The following is a 10,568-nucleotide window of genomic DNA, read 5'->3' as shown; positions in this document are numbered from 1 at the left end:
AAAAACATGATAGATCATTACAGTTTGTTAGATAATCGGTGGTTGGATGATATGTATAGGGAGAGGAAACGATGGGTTCCAATATTTGTGAAACCTTACTTTTGGGCGGGAATGTCTAGTACCCAACGAAGTGAAAGTATGAATGCGTTCTTTGATGGATATGTCAATGCGAAAACCTCATTGAAGGTTTTTGTTGAACAATACAATGTGGCTTTAAGAGACAAAGTTGAAAAAGAGGCAAGAGAAGACTTCAGGACTTATAATTTTGACCTGCCTTGTGTGACTCCTTTCGAGCTTGAAAAACAGATGAGAGACATTTACACACTAGCTAAGTTTCAAGATTTTCGGTCAGAACTTACTGGAAAACTTGCTTGTGACTATGTGGATGTCAAAGAGTACGGCACAATGTATGAGTATTTAATTTCAGAGAAAAAGGAATTTGGTAGTGCTAGATATTCGGTGTTTTTTCATCATAGTGAGTGTGATATTAAATGCAATTGTCTTTTGTTTGAGTTTAAGGGCATGTTATGCCGACATGCACTGATGGTGTTGTGTAGAAATGATGTGAAGGTAATACCGGAAAAATACATTCTAAGGAGATGGAGGAAGGATGTGAAAAGATCTCACACCCGGGTTGGTGTCAACTATGGCGGGTGGGATACTACACTGGAGCAAAAACGTTATGATGAATTGTGTGTATTATTCAGTGAAATAGCAGATGAAGCATCCTTGGATGAGAGAAGCACCAATCATTTAAAAGAATGGATGTCGAAGTATAAGTTGAAGATGAACTCAAAAGAGGACAAGAGAACTAGTTCAGGGCCAAGCCAACAAACAGGTTATACGGTCGACTGTGAGGATAATGCAAGTAAAGATATCCGTGATCCAATGTTAGTTAAGTCGAAGGGTCGTCCTAGAGAGGTTAGAATTAAAAAGAAAGCATACAAAAGAAAAAAAGTAAGTAGTATTTGTCTATAATACCTATATTTATTCAAATATATTTTATACATTTCTTATTTTGTGTAACTCTTATTTAGTATTGAATACTATGTTTGTGTTGTAGGTTTCAACATCTAAGATACCGTCATGTGAGCGAGGGTTGAATACACAAGAGAGTTCGCTCGGTGGTAGTCAACAGAACACAAACTTTACATCGGAACCTAAGATGGTAACTCTTATTTAGTATTTCAAAATTAATACTATGTTTGCGTTTATTTTTTTATTTTCACAGTCTAAAATGCCTTCATGTCAGCACGTGTTGGATACACGAGAGTTCGCTCGGTGGTAGTCAACAGAACACAAACTTTACACCGGAACCTAGGATGGTAACTCTTATATGTTTGTGTTTATTTTTTTTGTTTTCACAGTCTAATATGTTTTTTGTGTACTTTAATTTACTAATATTATCATATCTGATTACAAATGCAGTCTAACATGGAGTTACTGATGGGAGTATATCGTCCTCAATTTGAAAGTGCTTCAACTGTTCCGTTCTCAGCAAATGCGGGGGGTCGACAATTTTATCAGGCAAGGACACGTTTTCAATTGATCGACGAGCCAGATAATGATTTTGATTTTTCAACCGACGACTAAGCAGGATGCGTAATGAATGGTTAATTATGGTCGACTTCAATGTTTGGTTTCAGATACAATGTTGTTTTGATTTTATGTTTGGATTCTATGTTCGGGTTTCATGAATTGTTATTTGAGAACTTCTTTGGATAAGGTTGTTGTTGTTTGATGTTTGGATTATATGTTCGGGTTTCATGCAATTGTCTTTTTTTCTTCATGTGTTTTCTTCATGCAATTGTCTTTTTTTCTTCATCTCTTTTCTTCATGTGTTCAAATCCTTCATACTTGAACATGACTTACAAATAAGAGGACTTGCTAAACCTGCTGGAGGACTTTTCGAATCCTTCATACTTTAAACACTAAATTTCATACATAATAACACTAAATTTCATACATACCAAAACCAAATTTCATATATAATAACACTAAATTTCATACATAACAACACCAAATTTCATACATAATAAGTCCGAATTTCATACATAACAAAACCAAATTACATACATAACAACACCAAATTCCATACATAACAACACCAAATTTCATAGATAACAACACCAAATTTCATACATAACAATATCAGATTGTAAAAGTGATCTAAATCTTTCCAATGTTTTTCAACTTCAACTCGACGCTTTTCATAATATCTTTCTTTAATTCTTCGCATTGTTGGTAACGCTTCATAGCTTTATGAGATTCTAACTCCAAAGACATCAATTTTTCAGCAATACGGCTTATTTCGTCATCTTCTCTCGTAGACGCTTCCGGTATGTCATCACAATCATAAATATCTTCTTCGAAAATGTGAAAACCACATCCGCGTTTTCCATCCTAAGATGACTTTGGGCAACAATAGAACCTTCGACCTTCAGATTTTGCTGTGATGAGCTTAGCAGGACCATCGCCACATGGACACAATCGAAGTTCATCCAACCAACACCAAAATCCACAACCCTTGTCATTAAATCCTCTCTACACACATAGTGAATGATCGTAAACACATTTGAATAGTTTCAAATACTTCAAATAATGTATATAACACATAGTAAAAAGAAAACAAATTTTCAAAAATGATACCGCTTGTGGACACTTTGTAAGCCATTGATTAGGATTGCGGTCAGTTCTGGAAAGCAACACCTTAAGAAAACCCTTCGAGCAAGCACATATGATTTGTTTTTTTCTTCTACGGAATCCGATATCATTAATTTTCTATTGCCAAAAACATACATACCTTTATTATAACATCAGATAGTATCTAAATAAACACAAACACACACAACCACAATATTACCTCTCCGTTTCGGTTAGTCGAGCCATCACCTACAAAACAATATATAGCATGACATTAGACCCTATTTGAGGGCAAATTTCTCTTGTTATAAGTTTACAAGAGGTGTTGGATATCTATAACAATTTTATTTATTGGTGTCTTATTTCATAACATTCTTGATAGTATGCCCGGCTATAATCGGGTCAGAGTACGTGTGCTAAATAGTGTGAGAAAGCTATCAAGTCTCGTACTAATGTATTTGTGCCTTTGGTTAGGACTCGACTGAGACTATGTCCCAGTATAGAATCATTAATCATTTCACAACATTATGAAGCCAATTATATGGACTTTTGGTTTTAGAAGAATCTAGTATACATATGGGTGTAAACACCAGAGTGTATGAGTTTATTCACATGATTATTTTCATGATCATCTAAAAAGCTACATTAGTAAAGGCAACTTAAAGAATTGCTGAGATCACCATAAACTACTCCAAGACTCTGGTATGCCAGTGTGAGAACTGTTGTAAAAGGAACCCTCTTCAAGTTCTGGTTCAAGATACTAAATCTTTAGCTTAGATGAAATACAAGTAAATGAGATCCTTATAATGAGTTTAGAAGTAAACCTAACCCTAAGTTGTATTATTTAACTAAGTTCAAGTAATAAAAACTTCAGAGCATTTGATTCATTAAATCAAAATTCCTTTTTTTCCCCTTCTTCTATTTAGACATTGTTCATATATGACCAATAAATCATCAGAAGAAGGAAGAATGAAACCCTAGATTTTTGCTCGCTCCCAAATTCGGTTGGACTGCAAAATCGATTTTGCCCTAGAAAATAACCTGGTCTGAGTAATAAAAGCTTGGTTTACTAAAGAGAAAGAGGTAAGAGAGGTAGATGATGATAGAAGAAGAGATTTAACTCTTATCTTTGTTAATGGAAGAAGGAAGAATGAAACCCTTGATTTTTGGTAGCTCCCAAATTCGGCTGGACTGCTATTTCGATTTTGCCCTAGAAAATTGATTGGTCTGAGTAATAAAAGCTTGGTTTACTAAAAGGACCTATTTTGAATAGGCGTGAATTGGCAGGATCAAAGACAAAATAGCCAATTTTCCCAGCTTTTTGCTCCTGCCAACTCATGATGCATGCCCGGTTGGACTGCCAAATCACCTGGCCGGGATTGAGGTCGGGATTGGCACCGGGCATAGCATCATTTTTGTTATATCTGTTAGTGTCAATTTCATATTGATAGTCATACACAAAACTCAATTTGTTAGTTTTTATCTTTAATCTTCACCCTTACCTCTGTAAACCTCTTTAAGGTTAATTCACCCCCTTAACTTTTTTTTTGAGAATTCGACTACGATCTATGTTAGTCATTACAAGACATTGATACATCATGAAGATGTAATGAGCACAATAACTACCTAATATAAATCATGAATGAAAGAAGCTTAAAATTCAACAACATGAAAGAGACCTAAAGCCCAATAAATTTATTATATTATTTACTTTATTTATAACCAAAATTACGTGGGATAAATCTTTATTTATAGCCTAAATTTACCCTCTTAACTCTTAACGTCAACTGTTTGTTTCCATTTTTTGTCACGGGATCGAGAATAGCCTTTCTCTTCTCTCCCATATTTTTCTCTTCTTACCTTTCTTCACTAATGGTTCTTCATTTAGTTATTTCTTTTTGTTTGAATATTATTATGCATAGCGGTAGATTATGATACCCATCATGGTGGTAGTCATGAAGATGGTAGTATAGAAATAAAATAAGAGTTTCATTTAAGTTATTCTGTAAGAGAAATGATTGAACAATAGGCTTTTTTAATTGTTAATTGCTTACGCCTTCAACCTTCACAACATAAGTTGTAAAAATATATGTATGCCTTTTTTTGAATTTCTTATTTATCACTTCAATATATCGGTCCCGAATACCTACGGATGAAAGTTTCTTATTTGGTATTAAAATATGATGATGAACGTTTGGTTTGAATTTTAGTTTTTTTCTCTCAAATGTATATGACCTACACACCTGGTTACTTATATGTTGTCAAAGTGTTGAGTAATTGGAAGATTATATATGTATTTGCTTCATTTGATAATATTGTATTTATTATATGTTTATTACCATAGTAGTATTTTGTTTTAGTTGTCTACTACATTATATTGATAGTGATTACTGTTATTCATGCATATTTGCATCTTCGCCGTAGAAAATGCGGTTGTTGATAGGATACCTTACAGAAGTCGAGACCGAGAGAGAAATAAGATAATGGAAAGAATGTATTTTAGGAGTGATCGTGATTGTCACGAACAACTACAAATGACACGTTTATGGGCACCAAACAACGAAAAATGTAAAATTTAGATAAAATAAAAAAATTCAGCAAACAAAGTCGTGGAAAACAAAGAAAAATAAAAACTAATTGCTTTTATCTTAACGAACCAAACAATAGAAAACATGAAAAATGTTACGAAGAACATGTTTCTTGGTGAATTTTTTTCTCTAAATTGTTATCAAACACAACCCAAATATAATACGAAAATGACAGGAGAACTGAAAAAGGTAAATCGAAATTTGTGAAACTGACCTTGAACCACATGGATTTCTTTCTTTCTTGATGAATTTTCTAGATCTAAATCTATTTCATTGATGTCCATTTTTGATAAATTCAAGCTTGTGTTATGAGGCACATTATAAGCTCTCACTATTATATTAGGCAAATTAGGTGGGCAAAATGTGTAGTGATCATAAATTAGGGGGCGTTAACGAATTCCTCAAAAAAAAAGGGTCATCGGTAACAAACTGGAATCGTTGGATATTCGGGTGACTCCAAACATATAACTACCGGTCCGTTATCTGTTCGTCAGAAAACCACAGATATTCCCTAAAACCAGAAGATGCGATCGATTTCTAGGGTTTTGCAAACGCCACTTGTGATCTGCTTTTGATTACTTTCTTTTTTTTTAATCAGAAAACCTGGATCTGATATTCTCTCCTCCATTCCTCTATAATCCCCCATCAATCTTGTCTTTCCATTGACATTTCACTTTTCCGCCATGAATACTCTTCTCGGATTTCTTCTCCTCCTCTTCTTATCTCTCTCTTCAATTTCCTTTGCTCATGAAAAGTTCGATTCTCATTTACTCCCAAGACCTCTAATCCTTGAATTTCCAGAAACCCCCCAAGATACAGAATTAAATGAAGACGTTCTATTAAGGTGTACTAGTTGGAGATTTGCTGGTGAAGCAAATGATTTAAATCCATGGAAGAGGATTCCATCTGAATGTTTTGATTATGTTAAAAGTTATATGACGGGAAAGGGTTATAGTTTTGATCTTGAAATGGTTTCTAAACAAGCTGAGATTTATGCCAAGAGTGTTAAATTGGATGTTGATGAGAAAGATATTTGGGTTTTTGATATTGATGAAACTTTGCTATCAAATCTTCCTTACTATGCTGATCATGCTTATGGGTAAGAATTTAAACTCCTTTTTCCTCCTGTTTTGTAGTATTAAAGTTGAAACCTAAATCTAGCTCTTTTATACATTTTAAGAATAGATGTATTGTTGTAGAAAATTAGGGTTTTTAGGACCAATTTAGTAATCTTCCAGGTAAATTTGGAGTGATCAGATTGGGTATTGAGAACGATCTTAACGGTTGATTTCTGTTCCAGTTTATGTTTGTTGTGTTCTTTCATTTAATTGGAAGAGTCACTTTTGGGGAAAGAATAAAAGTAACAACTCTGATCCAATGCCCGGCCCATCTCCCGGCCAGGTGACCTGTCCTAGCAGGATTTAGCCCGGCCACCGGCCGGGAGATGGAAATGGGCCGAGCAGAACGTCATTTTCCTAAAAGTAATTGGGTTTTGATATGTGTTTGACTGAAAATGCAGTTCAGAGGTTTTCGATAGCAAGAAATTTGATAAATGGGTCGAAGAGGCTGCTGCCCCGGCTATAGACCCTAGTTTGAAGCTGTATAATGAGCTTCTAAGATTGGGCTTCAAAATATTTTTGTTGACTGGACGAAGCGAAAGACACAGAAATGTTACTGTTGAAAATTTGAAAAGTGCTGGATACCATAATTGGGGCAAGCTTTTTTTAAGGTTTGGATCTAAACTCTTGCTATTTTGATCAGTGAGTGTTTTTCTTTATTTTCCTTTTTGTTCCGTCTAACTTATTTATTGATGCATTTTCTGGTCCAAGTGGTTAATAATTATGGTCCATTTTTAGGAATTAGGTCAATAACTATTTCCTAGACACCTAGAAATTTTGGATTGCTGTTTGAAAGTGAGTATTTGCACATACCAACCTGAAATGCCCAAGTCCGTCCATTTTCTTCTTTCTTCCAAATTTAGTCTTGCATTTTGTCATTTGATGTACTTATCCTCAGACAATGTTGTTACGGGTGGTAGGCGAGACGAGAAAACCCTTGAGGATTCTTACTTTTATCTGAGTGGTCTAAGTAGATCTTATATTGTTACATATGGAATTGATTTCAAATGGGTGTAGTATCTTCCAACTCGAATGTGGTGGACCTCTCTCACCCGCTCCATATCAAACTGCTGTTTCAAATTTGAGTCATAATTGGCCATTTATTTCTTAGAAAAGCTGCAGTCCTTTCTTCAAATACGGTTCGAAATTGGCCATGTGTTTTTTGTTAAAGCTTCTGTCCTCTTCTTCAAACATGGCCCAAAATTAGCCACGCCGTCTTTATCAAAGCTGGTGTATTTTTGTCCGGATGTGACCCGAATGTCGTAAAAGGGTTACTTCTTCTCCTTAAAATGTTTTTTGCGCTTTCTTGCTCATTCCTAAGTGACCATCTTGACATTGGCCAAATGGAAAGTGCGGACTATGTGAGGGAACCAACCTCCAACTCATCACTTTGGTAGGACTAATACGAGTAAAAATCTTACCCATTAGAAGACTAGATCATCACCCTACATCTTCCTTTAGTAAAAATCTCTGTGTATAAGTTTCCCGTAAGGCCTTCGTCACTTTATGACCCTTGGGCATTGTCTACTGCTAGATTCTTTACTTAAAACTATAGTAAATTTAAGGATAATGAAGAGTAAAAAGAAGGGAATGCAAGACAGGGTGGATATAGAATAAGGCGAAGAAACGGCAAACAAATACTCAATCGCACAACTCTGCCATACTTTCTTAAAGGCCAAAGCACATGGGGCAAAATTCATAGATTGAGGCGTGGTAGCAGAAACACTATACTCCTTGTAGAGCGGGTGTCAAATCCCTCATCCCCTTTTTTGCTACTTGAGTGATCCAATAATCTAAATGTGGTGTAACGAATAATCTAAATCCGTTGTTTGCAAGAACCCTAGAGGGCCTAGACCCCTCACACACTGTCTCAAATCCCTCATCCTTTTTTTTGCTATGTTAGTGTATGCAATCATCTTGGCATATTGAAATTAGAGGCTTAGTTTTTCTATTTCCTTTTTGATATCTCAAAGTTGTACAGAAACTATAGTGTTGGCATGGTAGGTGTATCTATTGTATATACATCTTATATGGAAAATATAGTATATATCAAAGAGATCAAAACGTTCTGTGACACAAACTAGCACATCACATAAAGAATATGGTCGCTTACCGGTACCCATTCCATTTATTGGAATGATCTCATTCCCTGATTGTCTGAATTTCGTTTTTTATCAGAAAACCTTTTGTTCCTCAAAAATCGTTTTTCTTTTCAAAAACCAGTTTTGTTCCAAAATATAAATTTTTTTCCTCAAAAGATGTTTTTTCCAGAAAACAGTTTTCCTTAATATATATTTTTAAGAGAACGTTTTTTTCAGAAAATATTTTAAAAAAGGCCTTGGGAAAATTGGATTTTGAAAAAACGGGTGTTTGAGAAAAAAAAAGGTTTTTGGAAAGAAAAAAACTAGTTTTGATTTTTTTTCTTTTTGAAAAAAACACTGTTTTGAGGACAAATATTTTGAAAAAAAAACATTTTTCAACGCAATCATTTTGTGAAAAAAAATGTGTTTGTAAAGACATTCTTAAAGAATCTTGATTACTACCAAATCCCATTTTTAGTAGGAATCCTAATTTGGAATTCTACATCCAAACACACCATGAGTGAAGTAAAAGGCACTGATAAATAATTAAGGGAACACAATGACACATTTACTTGTTTGATTGTTAATCCACTAAATTAAATGCTAGATTAGAAGTGAAGGTGTTTTTTGATTGGACAGCCGCTGGAAAGCGTTTCATTAGGCTCTTATACTATTGAACATAATCACTTAATAGAAACTTCTCGGCTTATCCTAACAACGAGTAGGAATGCATTATACACTCTCGACCTCCAAGCTATTGTGGTACTTAGAGAGTGAATTCACTACTTGCATATTCTGATGGCCTCAGGCTAATGTGTCCGGTTAGTCTAGGAAAACATACAAGAGAACGATGAACAAAGAGAGAAGGGATGGGTTTATGGCCTTTATATGTACTATTCATCTGCATATTCTAATTAATCTTATCCCAAGCATATATTATCTCAACTTTGGACAGTAACAGTTCATTGCAGCTATGTATGTAGTTCTAAAATATTCATCATAAGTCATCTCGTGTCTCTGGTACAACAACGGGAAAATAAACCTTCCTGCTACGAAGAACCTCAACAGTTTGGGTTGGATATGTCATATGTTACTTACGCCTTACAGTTAGATTGATTGGACGATTGTCGTTCTTTATCAATGTTCTGCTTTCTGTTTTCGTTTCCTTTCCGGCAAAATAATCTTACAGTCCAAAAACAGTGCTTATCGGATTATCATGTGCTTTTAACATTCACCATTTTAAATCTTCTTGAGTTTTATATACAATTAGTAGTGCCAAATCTCACTCTTTTCGTAGTTTCTTTGAGCATTTACTAACATTCATTTGAAACGATTCAGAGCTGCAGAAGACCATGGAAAAACTGCAACTGTATTCAAATCAGAGAAAAGGAGTGAGATGGTGAAAGAAGGTTACAGAATTCTTGGCAACTCTGGAGATCAATGGAGCGACTTAGTCGGAACTAACATATCCCAACGATCTTTCAAGCTACCAAATCCAATGTACTATATCTCATGATCACCAAGTAACGTTCAACTCTTCGAGCTAATAAAAGAAGGTAAAAAAACCTCTAAATTTGTCCTGCAAAATACTCTATTATTCAACTTTATGATTGTTATTGTGTCTATGACTGATATTATTTGCTACGTCAAGGGCTTTAAAATGTTACTGGCTCATCTTTTCATGTTAGAGATGTCAATTGGCATTCAGCTCTAATGCTAACATAAAGAGAAATGTAATTGGATGTCTCTAATAACTCTCATTGTATCTGCTTACTTAAGCCCTAGATGTTTAATCAAATGTCAATGGTGGGAATAAATCTATGTCAGACAGTCAGAATATCAAAGTTAGCTTAGAATACTATAACCCTATTTTACCATAGGATTCCTTTTATTTCGGGAGGACCTTTATTATAAAGTTAAAGACATTTTAGAACTATGGTTGAGGTTGGCACATGACTCTGACCTTTTTTTTTTCAAAAGGTCAGACTATTTAAAGGGTATGAATCGGTTAAGCTATTGTTTGTATTTATTTGAATATGAAATCTGAATAATTTTCCTGTTAAAATGAGTTTTCTTTCATCATTTATGGTAGAATAAGATATTAAAACAGAAGTCTTATGGTGTGTTTGGATGGCGGA

At 34.6% G+C, this 10,568-nt stretch overlaps 1 protein-coding gene across 1 annotated transcript; it reads left to right on the top strand.

Moving 5' to 3' along the window:
• Positions 1-5,474: 5,474 nt before the first annotated feature.
• LOC147544608 (acid phosphatase 1-like) lies at positions 5,475-10,247 on the top strand. Its single transcript, XM_086635004.1, has 3 exons — positions 5,475-6,330; positions 6,751-6,960; positions 9,769-10,247. The coding sequence occupies exons 1-3, from the start codon at positions 5,915-5,917 to the stop codon at positions 9,944-9,946; spliced, it is 804 nt and encodes a 267-aa protein (XP_086491130.1). The 5' UTR covers positions 5,475-5,914; the 3' UTR covers positions 9,947-10,247.
• Positions 10,248-10,568: the final 321 nt, after the last annotated feature.

Source organism: Eschscholzia californica, unplaced genomic scaffold (assembly GCF_041429995.1).
Source record: "Eschscholzia californica isolate CP2 unplaced genomic scaffold, dmEscCali1.0.p SCAF_4, whole genome shotgun sequence".
In the NCBI taxonomy this organism is placed as follows: Eukaryota; Viridiplantae; Streptophyta; class Magnoliopsida; order Ranunculales; family Papaveraceae; genus Eschscholzia; species Eschscholzia californica.
The sequence above is the reverse complement of the archived record's forward strand: the minus strand, read 5'-3'. Positions and strand labels throughout refer to the sequence as shown.

Coding starts and splice junctions, on each gene's coding strand:
- LOC147544608 (XM_086635004.1), top strand. CDS start 5,915: ATGAATACTCTTCTCGGATTTCTTCTCCTCCTCTTCTTATCTCTCTCT. Junction 6,331..6,750: donor TATGCTGATCATGCTTATGG/GTAAGAATTTAA, acceptor CTGAAAATGCAG/TTCAGAGGTTTTCGATAGCA. Junction 6,961..9,768: donor TGGGGCAAGCTTTTTTTAAG/GTTTGGATCTAA, acceptor GAAACGATTCAG/AGCTGCAGAAGACCATGGAA.